Source organism: Zingiber officinale, chromosome 6A, assembly GCF_018446385.1.
Source record: "Zingiber officinale cultivar Zhangliang chromosome 6A, Zo_v1.1, whole genome shotgun sequence".
In the NCBI taxonomy this organism is placed as follows: domain Eukaryota; kingdom Viridiplantae; phylum Streptophyta; class Magnoliopsida; order Zingiberales; family Zingiberaceae; genus Zingiber; species Zingiber officinale.
This window is the reverse complement of record NC_055997.1, coordinates 94,282,951-94,308,150: the sequence shown is the minus strand read 5'-3', so window position 1 is coordinate 94,308,150 and position 25,200 is coordinate 94,282,951. Positions and strand designations below refer to the sequence as shown.

The 25,200-nt window shown below is 44.5% G+C and overlaps 3 protein-coding genes and 1 pseudogene across 4 annotated transcripts; 1 reads left to right on the top strand and 3 right to left on the bottom strand.

The window, feature by feature from the left end:
- Positions 1 to 14,663: 14,663 nt before the first annotated feature.
- Positions 14,664 to 19,787, bottom strand: LOC121996970 (protein SUPPRESSOR OF K(+) TRANSPORT GROWTH DEFECT 1). The gene is made up of 9 exons (XM_042551157.1): positions 19,612 to 19,787; positions 19,018 to 19,538; positions 18,049 to 18,154; positions 16,457 to 16,655; positions 15,731 to 15,799; positions 15,558 to 15,632; positions 15,382 to 15,480; positions 15,140 to 15,295; positions 14,664 to 15,052 (listed from the first exon to the last, which is right to left on the bottom strand). The coding sequence occupies exons 2-9, from the start codon at positions 19,487 to 19,489 to the stop codon at positions 14,927 to 14,929; spliced, it is 1,302 nt and encodes a 433-aa protein (XP_042407091.1). The 5' UTR covers positions 19,490 to 19,538; positions 19,612 to 19,787; the 3' UTR covers positions 14,664 to 14,926.
- LOC121996971 lies at positions 19,744 to 20,652 on the top strand (annotated as a pseudogene).
- A 133-nt stretch (positions 20,653 to 20,785) lies between these two features.
- On the bottom strand, positions 20,786 to 23,424 carry LOC121996969. Of its 2 annotated transcripts, XM_042551154.1 has the most exons (3): positions 23,157 to 23,424; positions 21,688 to 23,064; positions 20,786 to 21,626 (listed from the first exon to the last, which is right to left on the bottom strand). In XM_042551154.1, exons 2-3 carry the CDS (start codon positions 22,797 to 22,799, stop codon positions 20,915 to 20,917), a joined length of 1,824 nt encoding a protein of 607 aa, XP_042407088.1. In that variant the 5' UTR covers positions 22,800 to 23,064; positions 23,157 to 23,424; the 3' UTR covers positions 20,786 to 20,914. The 2 variants fall into 2 exon arrangements, with proteins under 2 accessions (XP_042407088.1, XP_042407090.1); XM_042551156.1 differs by lacking the exon at positions 23,157 to 23,424 and having other exon boundaries at positions 21,688 to 23,124.
- Positions 23,425 to 23,647: 223 nt separating this feature from the next.
- On the bottom strand, positions 23,648 to 24,901 carry LOC121995062 (protein PLASTID MOVEMENT IMPAIRED 15-like). The gene is made up of 2 exons (XM_042548903.1): positions 24,851 to 24,901; positions 23,648 to 24,754 (listed from the first exon to the last, which is right to left on the bottom strand). Exons 1-2 carry the CDS (start codon positions 24,899 to 24,901, stop codon positions 23,648 to 23,650), a joined length of 1,158 nt encoding a protein of 385 aa, XP_042404837.1.
- Positions 24,902 to 25,200: the final 299 nt, after the last annotated feature.

The following is a 25,200-nucleotide window of genomic DNA, read 5'->3' as shown; positions in this document are numbered from 1 at the left end:
TTGTACTGATGCTGAATAGTCAGAGACAATAGGGGATACAATAGGGGTTGAGAGAAAAAAAGCATAATTCTTAGTCAACAGGAGAGCACAGTCGGGTTGGACAAGAAAATTGAGTCCTAGTATTAAGTGAATATCTGAGTGTAGTAATGGTTTTATCCAAAGTTTAGATAGTGATAAGGGTGGACTAAAAGTGTCACAATTATTATAAAATCGAAGGTGTATATTGGTAACAAACTTCGTACTGGTTAGGGTTTGACCATCAAACTGAGTACTTATCATTGGATGAGTAGCAGTTTTGATGAAGGAGGAGGGTAGAATTGCTAGAAGAGTTTTTTCATCAATTGTGGAGTTAGTAGCTCCACTATCTAGAAAGGCATGAAGTGTAAATTCATGACCATGAATATTGGCTAAACAGCGGACACGAATGTCCATTGTACGACCGGTATTACAAACACTGGGTGTTTTATTAAATACCATGTCTAAGTTTTGTTGAGATTCAGTGACTATTATTTCTTTTCCTTTATCTATTTGATGTATCTTATGTGACTGGTCTTTTGGCTTGAGTAAATTGATTTCATCTTCTAGGTTATTAAGTCTAGTTTCTAATACTGCAATTCTTGTCTCAAGGAGTAAATTTCTCGGGGGTCCTAAACTTATAGATGTTGGTATAGAAATATCAAAATTTTGCTCTAGGCAAATTGTGCAACATTGTTGTTTACACAAGGTACACCTTCCTCTTTTGTCTATGGAAGGATAATAATCACAGAGAAAACAAGGTACATTAACAGTTCCTGATTTTAAAGTCCATTGATGTGGACAATCGGGATATGTATCTGATCCTGTCCGAACGGCTGACTCAACGGACGCTGGGCACGTGGCGCTCTCCGGTTGCTGATGTGGGTCTTCGACTGGTCGTACGAAGCTCCGGCGACCCTGCACAGAAGTCGGGCCGGGAAGGGGTTCCCGGCAGCGACCCTCCAACGCTCAAGTCAGGCAAGCAAGCGGTAAAGAAAGGGGCTCCAAAGCTTGTAGAATGCGTACCTCCGGCGAAATCTGCGACTCTTTATATAGAGCAGTGAAAGAGCCTCTACACGCCTACCGAGGCACGTACGTGTCCACAGCCCATGCCTCGGTATGTACTTGTCAGAAAGCTTACCTGACGCCATACTGCAACAGTCCCATCGTATGGCTTAGCCATATGACTTGACGGCTGTCAGAAGAGGTTCCTGTTCTCCTTTACCCACCGCCGGTCGGGACGTACGTCCGGCTGGCTGGACGGAGACCATCGTCCGGACGGCCTTCATCCCCTGCGCCGTCTGGCCGGCACGCCCCTCACGTCTCGCCTGTCGCTTGCGTTGACATGCTGGGGAGACGTCCGGGCGAGTGCCTTCCGCTCGGCTCTTAGATATTGTTTCATTGAGCGTCGGAACCCCAACTTTAGTCGGGGCGCCTATTGCCTCAGCTATTCACCGGTTGATCTGCATATCCGGTCGGCCACTTGCCATTTTGCCTCCAGCGTGGAAGGGACCCCTCAGAATGAGGGTCCCCCGTTCTAACCGCCGGATCACTTGCCTCCCCCTCGAGTCTAGTCGAAGGAGGCGAAGTCCGACTGACTGGACTGCCGATTTGATCGAGCAATGATCACTGCATTAGGCCGCTCGGCCAGGCACGGGGATACTCATCCGTTCGGCGGTATCTTGTCCATGCCTTGTGTTCTCTTGGAATCCATGCCCGATGCTCTCTCCTACTACCCATCACGTGCGCTGCGCACGGTAAGGGGAGCTCATTAACTGCGGCCAATATCCTGCTGACACGTGGCGATCGTGCGTTTGTCAGCGTATGGCGGTGGCGTCACTTCCGATGGGACAGCCGCCGTTTGAAATGAACGGCTGGATGATGACCTCGTTATCAACGACCTGGATCGGACGGTGGAGGTTGCTCCCGGGCGGCAATATAAAGCCCACGACTTCGTTTCCGTCGCATTGTTGCTTCATCCTCCTCCGGCGGTCCTCTGCCCGTTTTTTTCTCCGGCGACCTCGGCCCTCAACTCTTCGGCAACCCCAGGCCCCCGTCAATCATCTTTCTTGCTCGTAAGACCCTTTTTCTTGCTCCCAACGTTTTCTTCTTTCTGTTAATCATCTCCTTCAGTCGGTTTCCATCCATTACTTGCTTGAACCTTCCCCTTTTGTCCCGCATTCCTGTCTTTCGATCATGACTAGTACTTCGCAGTCAACCGGCGGTGCTTCGGGTCTTTGGTATTCGACCATGGAAAGCCGGTTCGACGAGGAGGATGCCTTGCGCCTCACTCGAACCTATGACCTGCCGACCGACCACCAAATAGTGTTAGCCACACCGGCCGATCGGCCTCATGAACCGCCGCCCGACACCGTTCTTTTCTTCCGAGACCAATTTCTGGCCGGACTGCATTTTCCACCTCACAAGTTTTTCTTACAAGTTTGCAATTATTTTCGCATTCCGCTCGGCCAGGTAGTTCCCAACTCTATCAGGCTGTTGAGCGGAGTGATAGTTTTGTTTAAACTGAACGACATCCCCTTAGACCCAAAAATTTTCCACTACTTCTACTATCCCAAGCAGGCCGAGTGGGGCACTTTTGTTTTTCAATCTAGGATAGGTTTCATCCTCTTCGATAGCATGCCGAGCTCCAACAAACATTGGAAGGAGCACTTTTTCTATATACGTTTTCCCGAACGGCCAACCTTTCGTACCAAGTGGCAGACGGCGATGTCGGCGCAACCAGAGCTCGGCAAATTTAGAGGCGACGCGGCCTACCTTCATGCAGCCGAACGACTAGTTGACCAGTGCTATCATATTGACAAGCTACTCCTCCCGGGAGTAATGCACATATTCGGCTTGTCCTCTACCACAGCCGATCTGCCCTGCAGCATGAGTAAGTTCCCTTATCTTACCGTTTGTTTTGTTCTAACTGATTTATTTTTTGCTTCTGCAGCTGAAGTCATGTGGCGCGCCAAGGCAACCGAAAAGCTCAAATTGAAAGCCGCTCAAATTGAGGCGGCGACGAACAAGGAGGTCGCCGAGCAGGGCCTTGGTCCAGCCGCTCCGACCGGCGAGTTAGGCGAGGGGACTCAGGATGCCCCTGAAGCCTTAGCAGCCACTACCTCTCAAGAGGAGGTAGCGGGCGGCACAGATCCTTCTACCCAAGCCGAGGTGGAGGGCCGTTCAGCCGACGATGTTCCGCTAGTCACTCGGAAGCGCCGACGACCGGAATCTGCGTCTGCCTCCACTCCACTTGATGAACCACAGCCCGAGCGGGGCGCGGATGCTCCGGTGTTGTCCAGGACGGTTTCCCTAGAGAGCACTCCGACCCCACATGGCTCTCCGAGGGCCAGTTCTGAGGTGCCGCCATCCAGCCCTTCTAGAACTCTGCGCCGTATCAGGCGTTTGGGCGAGCTTCCCTCCTCGTCCACCGGTAAGGCCGATGCCTCTCAGAGCGAGCCGAGCGGCTCGAATTTAATTAAGACCATTCTGCGCCTCCCCTCAGAGGCATACATGGCCGCTGCTGATCGGCCAGTGGTCCCCGAGCAGCAGATCACCTTGACGGGCCCTCTTGCAAAAGCTTGGGAGGACGCTCGGCGCCGCATAAAAGCGATGACTCCCGGGCAGCTCGGCGACAGCAACCTCCAACAGGCCACCGGGGTATGCTCTTCTTCTTTATTCGTGTAATTGAATTAAGTTGTTAACCTATTCACCTTTGCTCGTAGAACTGGGTGGAGCAGATTGCCATTAGCAATCGGTTGGCCGAGCTGGAGGATGAACTGAGAAAACTTAAAGCCGCCGGGGACAATCAACAATCGACGGTCGCTCTGGAGAAGGCCAAAAAATCACTGGAAGCCGAACGGAAACGGGCTTCCGATCTGGCGAGCAAGGTCGTTCGGCTTGAAGCGATGGTCAAACAACGAGATAAGGAGATCAAGACGGCGATCACCCGGAAGCGCCAGGCCATCGATGACATGGATCGAATGAAGGTGGATATCAGAGGGCTGGAGCAACGCATCAAGGATCTGGATGCTCTTCTGGCCACCGAGAAGGAGGGCCGCTCGGAAGATCTCCAAAGATTTGATGGAGACTTGAAGGATCTCCAAGCCGCCAGCGACGCTGCCCATGCCGCGCTCAAAGAATATCAAGAGGGGGAGTCGGCCCGTTCTGACGAAGTGAGGAAGGCGTATCTCCGCTCGGAAGATTTCGGAGAGAAGTTTACCGACAAGATATCCCTCACTTTCGAAGAAGCGATCAAGGCGGCGGTGGATTACCTGAAGACCAAGGGTCATCTGCCCACCGAGCTGGCCATCCCCCCCCAGGACCTCGCGACCGTGATGGGCGCCATTCTCGACACTCTTTTTGACTTTGACGCGTGATAAGCGTTTTTTCTGTGTATGAACTTTTTTGCATTCCAGCCGTTCGGCCCAACTTTTTTGGTTCACCCAGTGTATAATAGATAATCTTTTCTGTTCCTTCACCTTCTGTTCCGGCAAGAAATTTTTCTCTCGTCACGACTGAAGTGTTCTTTAAAACTCTTCCGCTCGGCACTACGCTCTGTCAGACAAGTCGGTTGTCTTTAATGCCTTCCATTATGCGACTGAGTAGCCACTCGGCGCGCGAACATCACTCGTTCACTTGCTCGCATTTTTAATTCCGCTTAACCATTTTTTGCTTCGAGCCTTACCTCAAAGGGGTTTTCGCTAGATTTTCGCATGCGAGCCACTCGGACGTTTATAGACGCCGGCTCGTCTCTCGATATTTAACGTCGGAGCTCGACGGTCTTCCGCTCGGACGTTTATAGACGCCGGCTCGTCTCTCGATTTTTAACGTCGGAGCTCGACGGTCTTCCGCTCAGACGTTTATAGACGCCGGCTCGTCTCTCGATTTTTAACGTCGGAGCTCGACAGTCTTCCGCTCGGACGTTTATAGACGCCGGCTCGTCTCTCGATATTTAACGTCGGAGCTCGACGGTCTTCCGCTCGGACGTTTATAGACACCGGCTCGTCTCTCGATTTTTAACGTCGGAGCTCGACGGTCTTCCGCTCGGACGTTTATAGACGCCGGCTCATCTCGATTTTTAACGTCGGAGCTCGGCGGTCTTCCACTCGGACGTTTATAGATGCCGGCTCGTCTCGATATTTAACGCGTCGAGCTCGGCGGTCTTCCGCTTCGGACGTTTATGCTCGTCTCGATTTTTAACGTCGAGCTCGGCGGTCTTCCGCCGGAGCGTTTATAGACGTCGGCTCGTCTCGATATTTAACGTCGGAGCTCGGCGGTCTTCCGCTCGGACGTTTATAGACGCGGCTCGTCTCTCGATTTTTAACGCCGAGCTCGGCGGTCTTCCGCTCGGACATTTATAGACGCCGGCTCGTCTCTCGATATTTAACGTCGAGCTCGACGGTCTTCGCTCGGACGTTTATAAACACCGGCTCGTCTCGATATTTAACGCCGGAGCTCGGCGGTCTTCCGTCGGACGTTTATAGGCGTTGGCTCGTCTCTCGATTTTTAACGTCCGAGCTCGGCGGTCTTCCGCTCGGTTTAGACGCCGCTCGCCTCTCGATATTTAACGCCGGAGCTCGACGCCTTCCGCTCGGACATTTATAGACGCCGGCTCGTCTCGATATTTAACGCGTCGGAGCTCGGCGGTCTTCCGCCGGGCGTTTATAGGCGCCGCTCGTCTCGATTTTTAACGTCGGGCTCGGCGGTCTTCCGCCGGAGCGTTTATAGACGCCGGCTCGCCTCTCGATATTTAACGTCGAGCTCGGCGGTCTTCCTTCGGGCGTTTATAGACGCGCTCGTCTCGATATTTAACGTCGAGCTCGGCGGTCTTCCTTCGCCGGCGTTTATACGGCGCCGTCTCTTGATTTTAACGTCGGGCTCGGCGGTCTTCCGGGCGTTTATAAACGCCTGCGTCTCGATATTTAATGTCGAGCTCGGCGGTCTTCCGCTCGACGCGTTTATAAACGGCTTGTCTCTCGATATTTAACGCCGAGCTCGACGGTCTCTTCCGCTCGGCGCGTTTATAGACGCCGGCTCGTCTCTCGATTTTAACGTCGGAGCTCGGCGGTCTTCCGCTCGAGCGTTTATAGCGGCTCGTCTCTCGATTTTTAACGTCGGGCTCGGTCTTTCGGGCGTTATAGACGCCGGCTCGTCTCTTGATATTTAACGTCGGAGCTCGACGGTCTTCCGCTCGGACGTTTATAGACGTCGGCTCGTCTCTTGATATTTAACGTCGGAGCTCGACGGTTTTCCGCTCGGACGTTTATAGACGCCGGCTCGTTTCTCGATATTTAACGTCGGAGCTCGACGGTCTTCCGCTCGGACGTTTATAGACGCCGGCTCGTCTCTCGATTTTTAACGTCGGAGCTCGACGGTCTTCCGCTTGGACGTTTATAGACGTCGGCTCGTCTCTCGATATTTAACGTCGGAGCTCGACGGCCTTTACGGCTAACTTCGTTACTGCCGATCGGCGGAACCCTTGGCCATCCTTTGAATTAATTTCGCTTCCTGCATTACAAGGACATAGGCGACCGAGATGTATATAAATTTACATTTAGCGCACCTTTCACCCAGCTCGGATAACGTACTCCCGGCCGAACGGCTCGGGGTCTTCTTCGTCGAGCGCTTGGCTCATATACTGTACTCCTTGCCGAACGGCGCAGGGTCTTCCTCGTCAAGCGTTTGGCTCGAATATTATACCTCCGGCCGAACGGCTTGAGGCCTTCGACATCAAGCGATTGGCTTAGATACTATTACCTCCGACCGAGCAGCTCGGGGCCTTCATTGTCGAGCCTTTGGCTCGGATACTATACCTCCGGCCGAACGGCTCGAGCCTTCATCGTCGAGAGCTTGGCTCGGTTATTATACCTCCGGCCGAATGGCTCGGGGCCTTCATTATCGAGCGCTTAGCTCGGTTATTATACCTCCGGCCGAATAGCTCGGGGCCTTCATTATCGAGCTCTTAGCTCGGTTATTATACCTCCGGCCGAACGGCTCGAGGCCTTCTTTCAGAAAATTACGATGAATTCTATGCCCGAAAGAAACTATATCTGAAAAACTAACCTGCCGATCAGCATAAAATCTAACTCAATTTCCCAACTCCCGAATACCCGTGGAGTGAGGTGGATACAATGTACTCGTCGAAATTTATCAAGGCCAGGAGGATGGCGAAACTCCCCGGTCGGTCCACCATGGCCGCTCGGCCCACCAGAGGTGGAGGCGACCTGCTGCGTTATCCTTTTACTTGAGCCTTCCGCTCCCGTTGCTCCACGAGCCTTCGTCATCGAGCGCTTGGCTCGGATAGTATACCTCTAGCTGAATGGCTCGAGGCCTTCATCATCGAGCGCTTGGATCAGATATTATACCTCCGACTGAATGGCTCGGGGCCTTCGGCCTCGAGCGCTTGGCTCGGATTTTATACACCATGAAGATAGGCCGCTTAGCCGATAATGCCAATTGCACACATTATAACATTTTGCCTTCTACATTTCAAATATACAACCAAACGGAAAATATACAGCACATATTCTATTGGTGCACCTTTCACCCTGCCCCGGACAGGCTGGAGCTAATTTGCGCTTCATGGTGGATCCAAGTGTCAATCCCTCTTCATCCGCTCGGCAGCTCATCTACCCAACTTCCTCATATGCGGTCGATTCATCGCCTTTTCTGTTGTCCCGTATTGGTATTTCTTCTGACGAAGATCCCCGATTGCGATTCACTGCTACAGCATCAGGAGGCGTCCGGAATAGGGCTCGACGGAATAGAACGGTAGCCGGTGGTGTTTCCGCTCGACCACCAGACGCTGATGTTGCTTGCTGCTCCGGCCGCTCGGCTGTGGCTTTCTGTTTTTGCTCCACGAGCTTGGCGGCCCTTATCTCGATCAGAGCATCGAGTTCCTCGTTCGAAAGAGTCACCGTGTGTTGTCGTCCAGCCTCATCCATTGTTCCCGTTCGGATGCAGGAGCGTTCCCACAGACGGCGCCAAATTGATCCAGTCCGAACGGCTGACTCAACGGACGCTGGGCACGTGGCGCTCTCCGGTTGCTGATGTGGGTCTTCGACTGGTCGTACGAAGCTCCAGCGACCCTGCACAGAAGTCGGGCCGGGAAGAGGTTCCCGGCGGCGACCCTCCGACGCTTAAGTCAGGCAAGCAAGCGGTAAAGAAAGGGGCTCCAAAGCTTGTAGAATGCGTACCTCCGGCGAAATCTGCGACTCTTTATATAGAGCGGTGAAAGAGTCTCTACACGCCTACCGAGGCACGTACGTGTCCGTAACCCATGCCTCGGTATGTACTTGTCAGAAAGCTTACCTGACGCCATACTGCAACAGTCCCATCGCGCCTTCGATGGGACAACAAGACACCCAGTTGTCAGACTAGGAGTATGGCTTAGCCATATGACTTGACGGCTGTCAGAAGAGGTTCCTGTTCTCCTTTACCCACCGCCGGCCGGGACGTACGTCCGGCCGGCTGGACGGAGACCATCGTCTGGACGACCTTCATCCCCTGCGCCGTCCGGCCGGCACGCCCCTCACGTCTCGCCTGTCGCTTGCGTTGAAATGCTGGGGAGACGTCCGGGCGAGTGCCTTCCGCTCGGCTCTTAGACATTGTTTCATTGAGCGTCGGAACTCCAACTTTAGTCGGGGCGCCTATGGCCTCAGCTATTCACCGGTTGGTCTGCCTATCCGGTCGGCCACTTGCCATTTTGCCTCCAGCGTGGCAGGGACCCCTCAGAATGGGGGTCCCCCATTCTAACCGCCGGATCAGTATCCAAGGCAAGTGATAATACCTATCTAAGCATCATATCAAATGGTTGATATATCTCATCCCATTGTTCTTCTAAGTCATTTAAATCTTCTTGTAATGTGTCTGTAGTGAAATTATATTTATTATTTGTTTTGGTGATTGTAAGAAAGAATTTATTAAGGTATAGTTTGAGAATGATGAGATTTCTTCTATGTCGTCAATTGAGACTATTGAGTATATTGAAGATGTGTCTGAAACATCTGGTTGGATTTCTACTAAATCCATGTTTGTACTATTTATTAACTGTGCTTCTCTTGTATAAAGGTTTTTCTTTGTAGGACATGCTGAAGAAAGATGTCCTAGTTCATGACAAGCGAAACATGTGATGATATTTGCATATGTTTTCTTAGGTTTATATTTTCTTACATGTTTATCTTTATTTAGGTAGGGTTTTCGTTCATTACTTTTTCGGACAAAATATTTTTCTTTGGTTTTTCCTTATGTCATGTTTGTATATTAGGTTTATGAGGTTGTTTTCCTTTTCTTTTAATTTGTTTATGTGGATTAGCTCCGTATTGTTGTGGAGTATAAATTTGACTACAAAAACCATAATGTTGGTTTTTAAGTTGTTTTTGTATTTGTATGTAGGTACATTTTTCTTTCAGTACTGCTATAATGTGTTGTATTCTTATTCCTATGTTATTGTATTGTGGAGGTACTTTCATATCTACCTATGCTTTATGGATTTCTTTTCCTAAATCTCCTGGTAGTTTACTAAACAACCTTTCTCCTAATTTAGGATTACAATAATTTCCTGAGATTGCTGTTAGGGCCAAAAAATCATTACAAAATGATTTGATCCAGTTCCAACTTAGAAGCTGCAATTGCTCTAAGTCTCTCATTGCCTCTCTTTGTCTAAGGTTTAAGCCTGTATTAGCATCTTTAGCTGTTAACAGGCGATGTATAGTATAACAAAAATTTAGAATATTATTTCCTTGGGCTGCTATTCTAGCAATGTCTTCTGGAAATTTTTGTTTATATGCTTCCCATGCAGCTCTTGCTACATCTCCTAAGTAATTTTCTCCTATTCGCATCATGGCTTCACCTGATTCAATATCAATTTCATGTTTTGCTTGATAATCCCTTTAGACTGAAACAATCCATTGTTCTAGATATGTGTCATACATTTGGGGATCATCACATTCTGCTATATTTAATAGTACAGAGTTTTTTTTCCAAAATAAGTAATTTCTGGTGGTCGTCTTTTTCCTATTGTTCTAAGTAATGGATTATTATTGGTGTATGTAGCAATCCTAGTTCTAGGGGGATGCCCTTGGTCATAATCCCTTGTCCCCATGGAACTTTCAGGATACTGTATCGCTAATGGAGGTATATTTAAGGGCATTGGCCCAGATGGTCGAGATGTCCCTGATAACTCAGCGGAATTCATAAGATTTATTTGTAGGAGTTTTCTAGCAATTATATTCTGATCATCATCAAAATATAGCTCCCAATCCCATTCTAACCTATGTAATTTTTTTTCATTGTGTTCAAATTCTAACAATTCTTCTGCATTTTTATGGGATGTTAATCCGGTAGGAGTATACATGTATTCATCTAGGTCATCATAAAAACCTTGAAACTCCTGACTATTGGTTTCTTCAAGTATACTTTCAATATTCATTAAATTAAAGTTTTCTCCTTCTTCTTCTTCTTTTTCATCTTGAGAAGTAGAGAGTTGATAGTCATTAAACCTGACTATTGTTCTTCCATGCCTATTTTTGTACATAATAGATTCTTTTGGTCTTAATGTTCTTTGTTGTGTATGGAGGTCTAGGTTTAGATTCCAATCTAATCCTGCTAGGTTTTCAGAAGAGAAATCCTTTGGTTCCAAAAAGGGTATCCTTTTTGATGTTAAGGCTTTTATAATAGAATTTATTTGGACTTTGTAACTATTATTAATTTGTGTCATTGTTTTTCCCAAGAAGATTATGTCAATTTGTATGTTGTTTCTTAGAAAGTTTCCATATCCTTTCGCCTGAATGTTTATTTTGATATGTTTAATAAAATCTTCTATAGTCATATTAAAATTCGGACAGAAATATGTTATTCCAAGGTTGTTATTCATATCTACTTCTATAAGGCCAATAATTGCCTGTTCTGTTTCTGAAAAACGGGAATCATAGAGGACTAAAAATACTTTAGCCCCTATCCTTTTTCTTGTAAGTCCTCTAAGTCCTATTACCAATAGTCCTAGATGTATATATTTATGCCTTCTTTGTGATAGTGCCCTCGCTGATTCTATAGTCATGAGAGTCAGGTGTTCTTCTCTTCCATCTGGTAAATGTAGTGGTTGTGTCCTATGATGTCTGTAAAGTGCTGTTGAGAAATTTAGTAATCCTTGGTTATATAATCGTCTTGGATTTAAAGTTGTTAATTGTCTATCTGAGAAAGTAACCATATTACTTTCAACATCTATTAAGTCTTCTAATTGATATGTACTTGTTGAGGTACTATTTCTCCCTTGTGTTATGCTATTATCTAACCATGAATTAGTATTTGCTTCCATTTGTCCTCTTATTGTTTGTGAGAAACCGGAAAACGGCTCTGTTCTAGATTGTATTTGACTCATGTAGGTTAAAAATTTATATTTTTCTGGTTTCTTTCGAGAGATTATAGCTCCAATAGAGAGCTTACTTAAATCTTTTGTTATAGTATTGATACTTTCATATAAATCTGTGGTCTTAGGTGTATTTCTAATTTGAGCTTCTAATTGTAGTAGCTTGTTATCTATTATTGTGAGTCTGTGATGTAAGGATGTGAGTAAGGCTAATATTGTGTTATTTTGTTGAATAAGAACTTGGTCTCCTGTTCCTACTACTTCAAGTCTACAATATCCGATTTCTGATGTCTTAGCAAATTGTTTGGAGAATTCTAAAGCCTCTTCGTAGTAATTATTTTCAAAGTGCAGTTTGCTCATTTATATTTAACTTCCTCAAGGGTTTGTTGTAAGTTATCTAATTTGTTTGAAACTAAGTTGGTGTAGGTTATAAGTATCTCCTTAAGTTGTACCAGTGTGTCTAGTGAGTCAAAGCTACTCACTTCCTTATTCCTTAAATGTCTTTTAAATAAGTTATCTTGAGATTCTTTTAGAAAATCTAAATTTTGTCTGATATTTTTAAGTTGTATATTTTGTTGTTTTAATATTTTGGTTATTGTTTCTAGGTGTAACTCTTGTTGCCTTATATGATCTTGAATTGTTAAGAAAGTCTCTTTGCTATCTTTTAATTCTTGACCCTGATTATATATCAAAGGTAATTGTTGTTTAGGCATAAAAGGTCCTTAAACGTAATCTTAAAGCTCTGATACCAATATTTTAAAGAACAATAATTTTTGAACAGTAATTTGTGAATAGTAATTGTGAACAGTAATTGTAAACAGTAATGATGAACAGTAATTGTGAACAGTAATGATGAACAGTAATTTTAATGTAGACAGAACATTTAGGTCAGTGATTTTATTGTCTTAGTTTTCTGTTATTCTTCCTCCCAGTGAGCCTCACCTGTAGAGAACAAATAAACTTGCAACCCCGACTTGTCTATTGGTGTTTTTGGGATTATCCCGTTAACCTTAGATAGACAGCACAGGTTTTACGCAAGGATTCTCATACAGTTACTGTTCGCCTGTGGGTACTTAGATAAGGACTGAGGAAGGAAAAAGAACATAAACAGAGAAATAGAAACCACTGATATATATATATATATATATATATTTTAGAATAGTATAGAAAGACTTCTGCTGCTAAACATATATAAACAAATAATTTATACAGGACGCTTGATTGATTTTACAGATAGAGACTCCTTACATAGAGACTGCTTACATACTTGGAAAGAAACACACACACATACTTACAGAAATGAAAACGAGAGGTTGCAGCACACTTGAAAACTTTCTTCCAGAGAATGAGAGTCGCAGTCTGTCGAGCTAGGGTTGATGGGGGGCTTTTTATAGGAGAGGAAGAGAAGAGAGAGGGGTTGGTTCCTTCGGGGAGAAGGAACCTTTAATCCGTGCTTTCCGGGAGAGGTTGAGGGGACCCGTTCATGAGAACAGAGAGGGAACAGCTGGAAAGTGAGAGTCGTACCAGTCCACTCAGAGTGATGGCTGTCAAAGTAAGGGAGAGAAGCTGTAAAGTGGAGAAGGACAATAGAGGAGGTGGAAAGTGAGGGTAGTGGGCTGAAAAGAGTGGTTTGGCAGTGGAGAAGGACGATAGGGTAGGTTAGGTCCCTATGGTTCCATCATGTTGGTGACATTATGCTCGCTGACAGAATCCAATGAGGGAGTAGAATCTGTGCCTTGGGCTTCTTGAAAATGGACTTCTTGGAGTTGGACTGAAGGTCTAGAGTGGGCCGCTTGACTTGTTGTGGAAGTATTTACATGTTGCTCTTGGGCTGCATATTGTTGTGATCTGGCTAAGGAGAGCTATATATATATATATATATATATATATATATATAATTTGATAAGTTAAAATTTTGATATTAAATTTGATGGTTTTATTTCAAAAAATTATAAAAATATTATGACTAACACATAATATTCTAATCAAATATCATATATATTATATCTAAATTTTATAATAATCATCAGCACATCTAAAGTCTGCTTTCCTCTTCCATCCTAATTAGCTTAGGATTCCCTCTCTATCATGGGATTATAGTGTCACGGTAGAATATTCAAATTATCACTCAGATATCAACGATTTAATCTTTAAGTATGACGTATTTATCAATATTTTAAAAAATATGAAGCATGACGAAACGTCGAGTCCAAGCTTCAAGCGTTATAAGCTTTAGCGAGCTTAGGACAATTTTAAACGTAAACAAGTATTTTTTATTTTTAAATAAAATTTAATTATCTTAAACAAATAAATAGATCAAATAATACTTAAACATGATAAATTTAAAGTTCATGCATAAATTTCTCACATTTTTACAAACCGTCGCCCTGTCGTCGTCGCTGCCACCCCACCGCTGATTCATTTGCAAAATTTGAAGTCAGTGACAAGTTGTAATACTTTCCGATCGCTTTCTCTAGATTTTCTCAATGGCAACCAGATAGGGGGTTTATGACAGATTATGGATTTTCTCTCGATTCTCCAAATTTTTTTCCTTATGTTTTTTAAAAATTTATAAATCAATTAAAATTCTAAATAAAAAATCATACTTAAGCGCTATTAAGCACACTTAATCATGCTTAATTCGGTCAAACATATTGTGACCACTTTTTCTCCGCTTTCGTCTAAAGCGAAACTTTTCTTCCTTGCTTCACACTTTAGCGCGCTTAATCGGCGCTTAATGACGCTTTTTAGAACACGAGTATTTACAAAAAAAAAATTTCAAATATAAAGCACAATCAAAAGAGGTTGGACTTCTGAACTGGTCACTACGTGCACTTTCTGATTTATCCTAATGATTAATAAAAAACTTTCGTAAAACCGAATCAATCGAGATAATGAGTGAGACTAATTGAGATTACAATCCCCTCTCTACCAAACATTCAGAGTATATACTCCCATAATAATCTTAGTTTTACCGTTCTTACAATGTACTCTCTACCGACGCTCAAAGTATATGGCATCATAGACTCGTAACATACTAGTTCTTAACATTTAAAAGATTGCATAGATCAATTATTTGAGATCAACTTTATGAATCTTGCGCCAACAATCATCATACTAGCTTAGGTTTTATTTCCACATGCTCTTGGAGCAAGTATGGAGTTATAACCGGGCGCTGAGACGAGCATATTCGTCTTTTGCCACAAAGTATGGAGTTATAACCCGGGTCAAGGACAAAACTAAGACCACAATGGTTTAGTTTCTAAATGGCAAGCAGAGGTACAGTCAAGAGTTATATAGAAAGCTGTTATCCCACTGTACAGAAACATTTATAGTACAGAGTGCAAATATTAGAAGAGAAAAAAAAATAGTTCGAACTAAAACATAAATGATAATTAGACCTGCTTGAGACTAATGTGACTTGAGGCGTGCTCCATTTCAATTTTCAAGAACGCTATTGCACGCAAATTATGTGTGTTCTGATTGGAGGAATAACAAATTACAATATGCAATCGCATAGCCAAACACATGCATCAAAACCAATCAACCCTCTTCTCCAAACTCCTTTGTGAACCTCTCGTGGACTTCTAGGTCTGCTTTGCTGACGGTTGGTCTTTGTCTTGCCAGTACTTTATCAAAGTCTGTCCTTGTGATCGGTGGTGGAAGGATCTGTTCATGCAATCAAGTTAACGGTGCTTTGAAATTGAAGAACTGATTAGTTTTAATAATGGCAGCTAAACAAACTTCTGGGTCCACCTTATCAGCGAGACCTTGTGCAGCAAGATCTTGCAATGTGGTCTGAACAGCACCTGGATGTCTTGGTCCACATGGCAACCACATACCCTCCCTGCTCTTGTAGAAATGCATAGCATCTTGAGCTTTTCGAACTGGTTCAAACAGGACATCCTTAACCTGTGGAGATAAGCATTCGAGAAGACACAATCAGCCAACGGAACCTTTAAGATCTTGTGGATTTTCCTAGATTTGGAGAAACTTACACAAACAGCAATGTCTGAACCAGAAAAGCCTTCTGTGCGACGAGCTAAAATGTCAAAATCACTTTCGCTCAAGTTATGAGGGGTGTCTCCCAGGTGTACCTACGAGATGTTCAAAAAGTAAAAGTTGAACTAGGTGTGGAATTATTCTAGCAATATTATACCCCTCATAATAATACCTTAAACATGTGTTGTCTGGCTTTAAGATCAGGAAGAGGAATATAAATTCTCTTATCAAAACGTCGACGGATTGCCTGTGCTTGCAATTATAAATAATAGTAGTGAAAGGGTTTAGATCTTCAAAACGACAATGGCACCAACAATAAAATTAAGATATTACTAAGCCAACAACCTGATCCAAAGCGTAAGGAGTATTAGTGGCAGCAAGAACAAGAACTTTCTGGTCATTGTTTCCCACACCCTACGGAATTCAAATAATTCAATGCAAAAGCAATGATCAGTTATACAAGAAGCTATAGTTTTCAGCTTCAGATGGTGCTCTAATGCAAAAAAAAATCTACCTTTATGGAACTACACTCTACTACCAAGAATATAACCATTAGAAACCAACCAAGAAAATGCAACAAAACTACCAGGTATCAACAAAGTTACCTATCAGTGCTAACATATTGTATGAATCTTAACAGGATACTGCTGCTAAACATGAACCATTACAAATATCTATAATTGCAAACAAATGAAGAAAAATAATTATTATAAACCACCTGAACCACTAGGCAACCCCCAACAATCCAACTCAATCTACATTCTACAGTACCATTATATATAGCAAAAAAGACAAAATTCCATATGCAAATAAGAAACACAAATTTGATCCACAACCATAACAATAAGTCAAAGTATCAGTGCAACCAAAGTTGGAAAACAGCATTTCAAGCCAACATAGAAAAACACCAATCTCATTTGCATCCATAAGCATAAAAGCAAAAAAAAGTTATCTAGTGCACCACAGAAGAACAATACAATGCTCCTAACTACTTCTTGTTAGCTACATGGATTTAAAATGATACTGTGTAAAGGTTCAAACAAATTTCATACAGCACATGTAGAAATTCACCTGCATTTGCACAAGAAGTTCTGTCTTGATCCTCCTAGAAGCTTCACTTTCATTGCCCTCTCCACGTTGGCCACACAAAGAATCAATTTCATCAATAAAGATTATGGAAGGTGCATTTTCACGAGCCATTTGGAAAAGGTTGGAAACCAGCTTTTCACTTTCACCCATCCACTTCGATACTAGGTCAGATGAAGATATACTGCAACGATTTCATTAAATTTAGAAACACTAATATTATTCAGATACTCATATAATTCAACCAACTAATGAAAGAAATAGAGAGAGCAGGCACATACAACAGTAAGCAACATACAAAAAGTTCTATAGAAGAAATAAAATATGGGATTTTCCAAACCAAGTGGCTAAAAGTACAACAATTACAACTAATGTAGACTCGATGAGGCTCTAACAAAAGTATAACTAATACACTTCTACACAACTGTCAAACAATGCATATGTAGTTCTAGGAAAATTCTTCTGCAAACGAGTAAATTATTCAACTTCTACTTTTCACAAAAACCATTAAACAAAGAGCTAAATAAACTAATACAAAGAGCTTAGCCTCTATTTTACCATTAGAACATGAAATAGGTAGCATAGGTACCAGAACTTTGGGTGATCATATAAAGTAGACCAACATGAATCTTTATTCATCATCATCGTCGAACAACATGGATCTTATCACTCCATCATTATGCAAGTCTGTTGTCATTCTTGTGCAGAACAGCCCGCGGTTGCTCTAAAAGCATAGCACTCTCCTCCTGCAGCCACACTGAACAGTTTGCCAGCTTCCGCAAAGAGGTTGGGGAAGAAGATTAGGAAAAAAAAGATAAAAATAGTCTTTTGATGATTTTCAACTTTCTTTCTTCTTTGTTTTCTATCTTAAGTAAACAACTTTTGAGGCTTTTACCCTGCCAATTATCTATTATCTCAATACCATCTTCCCAACTTTCTTGCTTCTCTCATAATCAAGCCCTCAAGTAGACCTACATCAGGACACCAAAAGTTTTTTGTAATTCTTTAATTCATCTCAAAATGAAAGCAGACAGGGTTTTCATTACCATATAGAGCTAGATGAGCTTATTTATATGTGTTTGGGAGATCTAGAATGGTGACCTATCATGCTAGATACCATTATAATTTACCAACAAACCAGGTGTACAATATTTACAGAAAATGGGAAAAAAAAATCACACTATATCACAATCTGTTAAAGCCTTGACTGGCAAATACTGAAAGGACCCCAGTTACCCAACAGCTAAGCAACAACCACCACAACCAAGTGTCAATATTATGAAATAAATCAAAAAGATCCAAATAAGCACATTTTTCAAAGTGGAAAAACAAATATCCCTGGCATGACTTCCAATGTACTTAAGTTGATTAATCCAAAAGGCACACACCATAGAATATATTTGCAATAACAGATATCACTCTAAACCAATCTTTAAAGAAAGGGCAAAGAATGTACAATGAGCAAGGAAAGAAATTTCTTAGATCGCATAGAATAGACTAAATAGTAAAAGGCACAAAAGATTCTAGTTCTTGATTCCACCAGTTCAATTGGACAATTTTGTGGTTAGAATGCTAACCTGAAGAAGGTTGATTCAGCCTCTGTAGCAACAGCCTTAGCCAAATATGACTTTCCAGTTCCAGGTGGACCATATAAAAGAAATGCCCTCCATGGCCTTCGCTTACCTATCAATTTCAACGAGTGATTAATGATCAAATAGATGTACAATTAAACAAGCTAGATGATTTCTACTAGCTTAGAACAGAATACCAAAATAAGTCAAACAACAGCAATGTATGTACAAATAAGAAAATGACTGTGCAATAAATAACTAATATCATGGTATACAACACATTAGACAATTTGGTATATTTGTCATAATGAAAATCTACAACTAAAATCCAACTACAGAAGCTATCCATACTAAATTAGCCTGATAGATCTTGTGAAATATTAAAACATACACATAAAGAAAAACCTCTTGAATTCGACTCTTCTAGCATTGAGTAATGCCTAACAAGGTATTTGGTACAAGAATGTTGGTAAAGATGTATATAAATAATGCATATCCATCAAAATTTACTTATCTCGTAATTTCTAAATCCAGCAGAGTTTAACTTTTTCCATTTCTCATCTCTCAAAAAATAAAAAATCACATCATCCTGTTATGCACTCTTCAATTCTCTAATCAAGACAATTAAGAATAGACCTAACTAATCCAATTCTAAGTTCATTGCTGGGATGAGAAGTAACAGGAGAAACTATATCTGAAGTCATTTTAATTTTCAATTCACATGATTATCTCAAAATGACCACTTGTGCTTCAAATATTTCTGTTTCAATAACCATATGTAATCCTCAATCCAACTAGACAGCACGATAAGGAAACGCCAGAAAAAAGTGGGCGGAAAGAAAATATTTTTAAGTTTTTTTTCTGGAAAAAAGCATAAATTTGCAATAAAGACAGTTAATTGGTGCCCCATGCAAAGAAGAATAGCATAATAAAGTCCAATCATGTTGCCTTATAAATTTTGTGAAAGAAACAAACCAGTGAAGAATTGAGGGAATTTGACAGGTAGGATCACGGCTTCCTGCAAGGCCTGTTTGGCACTCTCGAGCCCCGCCACATCGTTCCACTTCACATTGGGCTTCTCCGTTATGATTGCAGAGGTGAGCCCCGCCCTGAGCTTCGCCTGATCAGGATCCTCGCCACCACCTTCGCCATCCTTGGGCTTGGCCTTGGGCCTCGTGGCCACGGCAGCGTCCCCGTTGGCGGCGGGACCTGAGCCACCACCATCATCAAGCACGGCGCGGATCTCCTCCGCGCGGCGCAGGTACTCCGTGAACTTCTGGGTAATGGCCTCCTTGATCTTGGGGTTCTTTTCGTACTTGAGGTGGGTGCGGAAGTACTCAAGGGCGTTCATGTAGAGGGGGAAGGCCTTCACGTAGTTCCCGGCATTATCCTCCTGAACTGCCTGCTTCACGTACTCGATCGCCTGCTCCTTGAAATTGCTATACATCGCAGTCGAAACCCCAATCAAAAACTGAGGAAGAGGAATCCAAATAACCCTAGAATTGGACAGCAGATCTCGATCAATTCCGACAATCGAAAACGACGAGAAAAGACTCGGGATGGAAATACAGAAGAAACTTAGATCTGCAGGGACGAAATCGAAGGGGATTACGACCGAGGTTGAGATTGGTCGATCCCCTAAAATCCTTCGATGGCTTCGCGAACAAGTTGATGAAAAAATTAGGAAGAGGGGCGGGGGTGAAATAGCCAAATAGGTTATTAGCTCGCCAAGTCGGACTTGATTCACAACCTGACTTTTAAATTCGAGGATGGGGCGAGGGTAAAATTGTCATTCCGTTTATACAAGAGACCTAGATCCAGGTATTTACTAGTGCTTGTTTTTTCACGCCTTCTTGTCGCCGCTTCTTCCTCGCCTCCGGATTTCCTTCCGCCTCCTTCGGTCACCATGAAGTATAATCCCAGAGTTTAGCGGCGGCAAGGCTCAAGAAGGTGCGCTTTTTTTCTTGGCCTTCTTAGTCTTGCCGCCGCTTCTTCCTCCCCTCCGGATTTGCTTCCGCCTCCTTCGATCACCATGAAGTATAAACCCAGAGTTTCTAGCTCCCGCCGGAAGTGCCGGAAGGCGCATTTTTCGGCCGCCGCTGTCGACCGATCTGAGGAGCAAGTCCATCGTGCGGTCAGTCCCGGTGCGGAAGGACGACGAGGTGCAGGTGGTGCGCGGCACCTACAAGGGCCGAGAAGGCAAGGTCGTGCAGGTCTACCGTCGGAAGTGGGTCATCCAAGTCGAGCGCATCACCCAGGAAAAGGTTAACGGTTCTACCGTCAACGTCGGCATCAACCCCTCTAAGGTAATCATCGCCGCCAAACTCAAGCTCGACAAGGACCGCAAGGCCCTGCTTGATCGCAAGGCTCGTGACCGTGCTGCCGACAAGGCCAAGGGCAAGTTCACGGCAGCTGAGGTCGCCGCTGGCGAAGCTGCTTCACTTCAGGAGATTGACTGATCCCTCATTCCGGCTTCCCTCTCGCATTATCATTAGATTTCTTGATATCCAGAAAAAACTATAATGTTTTCTGGATTTGAGGTGTTAATTAACAGCTCTAAACTTGTGTTTAATTCTTTAATAGCTTATTGCTAAGATTTTGTTCGTCCAATCAAGTCTATTGCGTGTCTACTGAATTTATCTCTCCACTCTTATCATTTATATAATTGGGGAAAGAGATCAATTCAAACCTTAATTATGTCAAGGAAGAAGAGCACGACATGCAACTAGGATTTTTGAAGGAATTTAAATACACAAGAGGGTAAACTTATTATTTAGATAAATTTTATTCTAATGCAACCATATTACATAAGCTAGATAATAAAATAAAAGTCCCAGACTCTAGCATGAATCCTGAAACCATATTGACTACCTCAACGAGCTCTTGTTATATTTTGATTGTTCAAATCTTCGGGAGCTGCTCTCCCGTAACAAGCTGCGGATCTGGCTGGCTGATACTGCCAGGGCAACGCTGGTTGGGAAGCTGCCTGAGAGTAGACCATCTGTGGATGGCCAGTGGCAGCAGGCATTTCATAGCTATAATTAACCATTGTCGATGGGGACTGAGATAGATGAGGATGCTGTATGACATGATACCCTGTTCCTGCATAAGGGTGAGATTGATTGGCTGCAACATGTACGGGTGTTACATAGGCACTTATTGGAACAGCGGACTTTGTCGGAACTGCTTGAATCGGCGCTGATGGCTTTCCTAGAGCGTGTAAAGTACGGGCATCTGTTAAATTAGGCGGAACTGCTGCCGAATCGTAGGGTGTTGTATCGTGAACAGGCATGTAGAACACCGGAACCTGGGGATCGAGTGAACGAACTTGTGGCGTCTGGTGCATAGGATGACCGGCAATTGGGTAGTTGGAGGGCATCGAGAGAACTGCTCCAGTTGCTGTTTGATGTATGTAAGGAGTATTCGCTGGCAAAAACTGTGGATGCTGTTGCTGAAAATGGAGACGGGGCTGTTGCCTCTGTAGTTGCTCTGAGTGGGTTCGAGGCATTATATAAGCTGGTAATTCCGTGACTGGCGGCGATGACATAAAATAGCTGGTATTCACTGGATTTGAGTTCATGGCCCTGGACATAGAAATCAAAGTAAGATTTCACAAGCTTTTGGTAAAATCAATGTGTAACATACCTTGAATCTGGATCACAGGGGATGTTATTATCGTTTTGTGGGGTAATCAGCCGCTGTGACGGCTTCCTCAAGCCTCCACGATCAGACTTATCGTCATCGGAGATGTCTCTATTCGGGTTTTCAGTTGGGGAGATGTTGGGAGAAGAAGCAGAGACGATCGGGAAAGGGAGGGGCGGAGGGTGGCGGGGATGAGCAGCATGGTCTGCGTCTTTGAAACCCTCTTCGACCCTTTGCTTGGAGGCGTAGTCCGGTGATCGGTTGATGTGGGAGAACTGATGATCTTGGTGCTCAGTAGTCCGATCGATGGTAGGGACGGGGATGGGTGGGAGATTGGAGAGGGGAGTAGACGAGGTAGATCCGAAGGAAGAAGCTTTATCAAGCATTGGCGAACCAGGGACGGATTGGACTTGCTGGCCATGGCGTCCGAGCCCACTGGAGGAATCGGGGCGAAGGAGGATGCGCCGTTCGGGTTCAGATTGTCCACCGACACCGCGCATGTGGGTGGAGGAACCATCGTCGAGGCCAAGAAGGCAGTTGATCGAGGCGGAATCGGTCGAACCTCGAGGGATTTCCTCCACGGCCATGCCGCTAATCGCGCAATTGAGAGAATCAACGAACAAAGTCCCCGACTTAGACGCGTCGATCAGCGACCCAATGGCGGAAGAAGGCGTCGAATCCAACTTCGCGGGGAAGAGGAAAAGACGAAGGCCGGCGGAGCGCCTCGAGCCGCTGCCGCTTCCAGAAGAGGCCGGGGCGGCAGCGATGCGATCGAGCTCGTCAATCATGTTCTCGAGGTCCTCGTCAGCGGCGACGGAGATGAGGGAATCGAGGTCCTCGTTGGGAAGCTGGTACTTGAGGGTGAAGGGGGCGGCGCCGCCCAGTAGGTCGCGCGAGAGCTTGGCGGACAGGTCAGCGAGAGTGGCGCGACGGTCGATGACGACCATGCGCGTCTGGCCGCCTAGGTAACAGAGAGACTTGTCGGTGGGGCGGGGGAGGATGCGGCCGCCGTAGCTGCACATGACGCGCCACGAGTCGCCGCCTCGGGATCGAGGCGAGGAGTCGACGGAGTATGGGTACCCGCGCCCGGAGGTACTCGCCGGAGACGATTCCATGAACGGGAGGGTGACGGAGTCAAATCAAGGTGTAGGGATGAAGGATTCGCGGAACGGTGCAGGACAAAAATAAAACAAAGATTTTATAAGCATTAATATAAACTGGTCCCTTTCGCTTAAGCCAAATCTTTCTTCCTGTTTAAGCTACGCAGGGATAATGGAGCCACCGGTGCCTTTATTTCCTTGAACGGGAGGGTAGACGAGTATTGTGACGGTGGCAATTATGTCGCTGGCCGGATCTAGTGCGCTGCTATGTCACTGATAACTAAAAGCAAAGGGATAAAGAGTAAGGAGATGCGAAGCGTAATCAGATTGGAATTGGATAAAGATTAGTGTGTCCATCAACAGATGACATACCGAATGACTCACTCACTGGTCCATCCCTTGTATTGTTCGCCGAATGTCACTCTATGCCGGGGGCGGTCGGGACAGTGCTTTGGTGCGTGTGGCTGCAAGGAAGGGGAGGGACAAGTGCCAACAGGAAGACGCTCAAAGCAGCATTAATGTGTGCTCTCGTAACGGTGACTGACTTGCTAGAGATGCGAGCATGGTGCCATGTTAATTGGCAGAGACCAAAAATGAAGACAAGTGCCAACAGAGAGACGGTCAATGCAGTATTAACGTGTGTTCTCGAAACGGTGAGTGACCAGCTAAAGATGCGTGCATGGTACAATGTCGACCATCCAGTTCCTGGAAATTAGCATCACTATCTATTCTCGACTACAAAAAAAAAAAATAAAATAAAATAAAACAGCAAAGGGAAAATATTTATGACATGTATTTGCAACAACACCTCAAAGAAATACAACTATTGTAATATTGAAGATTGGACAGTTAGCTTTTGAAGGTCAATTACCACTTCCACCGAGAAACCTAATCAGCTTGAGAACGATCGTCTTTCTACTGGCCGCCAAGCATGTGTCCGATGAGACTACACTCGGCTGCCCTCTCGATGAGCTTCCTGACCTCCTGCTCTTCGCTCTCCTGGATTGATCTGGCACTCGGCTTACAGTAAGAGATCTCCTTTTGACAGCAGGAGCAAGCTTCAAGTCCAAAGATCTCCTTTTCTTATCTCCTTCATGAGCACTGAGCTTAGTTTTGACTGCCTTTTTAGGCACATGTACTTTGTTGGAACCGGTGGAAAGACTTTTTCTGCGAGTTTTTTTCTCTCTATCTTTTCCGTTTGCCAATGCTTCTATCCACGATTGAGCTTCTGCTACTTTTCGGCCAGCAATCTCCTGCGCTGCCTTGGCTTGCTTTATCAAATGGTACTCAAATTTAGACATGGCGTTTGCTCTGTCACTACTGGTTCTCTCAGTAATTGCCCTCAGCGTCTGCTCTGCAACTGCCTCAAATGTTATTGCTTCTTCCATCTCTTCAATTGCTGCTTGAAGTCCGTCTTCCATGTGCAAAACACTAGATTCTGTCTTCTTCACTTCCCGTCTCAAAGCTTTGATTGCTTCATGCGTCAACTCCGCATCTCTTCTGGCTGCATCTCTATCTGCCTGCAGTTGTCGCAGAGCCGCCGAGAGATCGAGGACTAAATCTGAAGCCCTCTTCTCAGCAACGGAGGCAACCTCCAATTTGGACTTGGAACTGTGGAGCTCATACTTCAGGTGCTCGAGTGTGGATTCTAGTCTCTGTTTGATGACGCTGGATCGCTCCTTCTCCTTATAAATCTGCTGTATCTCTTCCCTTATAGCATCCATCACGTCCATGAGCTTAAAACCTTCTTCTTTGAGGCTTAGCAACTCGTTCTTCGCCTTCTCCACTTCTGCTTCGGCCGCTTGCACTGAAGGAGCCTTTTCGACGCTGCGTTTTATTGAGCAGCTGCTTTGCTTAATCTCTTTTTGCAGGGCGTGGATATCTGACACAGTGAGATGAAGTTGGGATAACAATTGGTCGATTTCACTTTCAGCGTCTCTCTTTTCCATCTCAAATTTTAATTTGTTAATCTGCACAATTGAATGCAGAAACTCCTCAGTCTAGGAAGACAGCAGTGAAACAGACGAATAAATTACACAAAACTAGAAGAAACAATGAAAGATTACCTGCTGGTTTGTGTAGTTTTCCACTGCCTTTTTTCTATGGTTTATCTCCATGCAAAGGCTAATGGTTTCCGATTACAATTGTGTAGAACCAAAACTAAGTGAATCAGGAAAGAAGAACAGAACGATGTGTTTGTAATCTGTTTGGATTATTACAGAATATTTCTGGAAAAGAAAAAAAGGCATTGAATACAAACAAAAGGTTTAATTTGCTGGTGCATGCGACGCCTATCAAAGGTGTACGGCTGGACGTGGGGCTGAATTCTGCCACATAAAAATCCTAAGACGAGGAAGCATGTCATGTCGCAATTGGGTCATTCCTGGGCCCAATGATTACGAGTTTCAATTTTTAT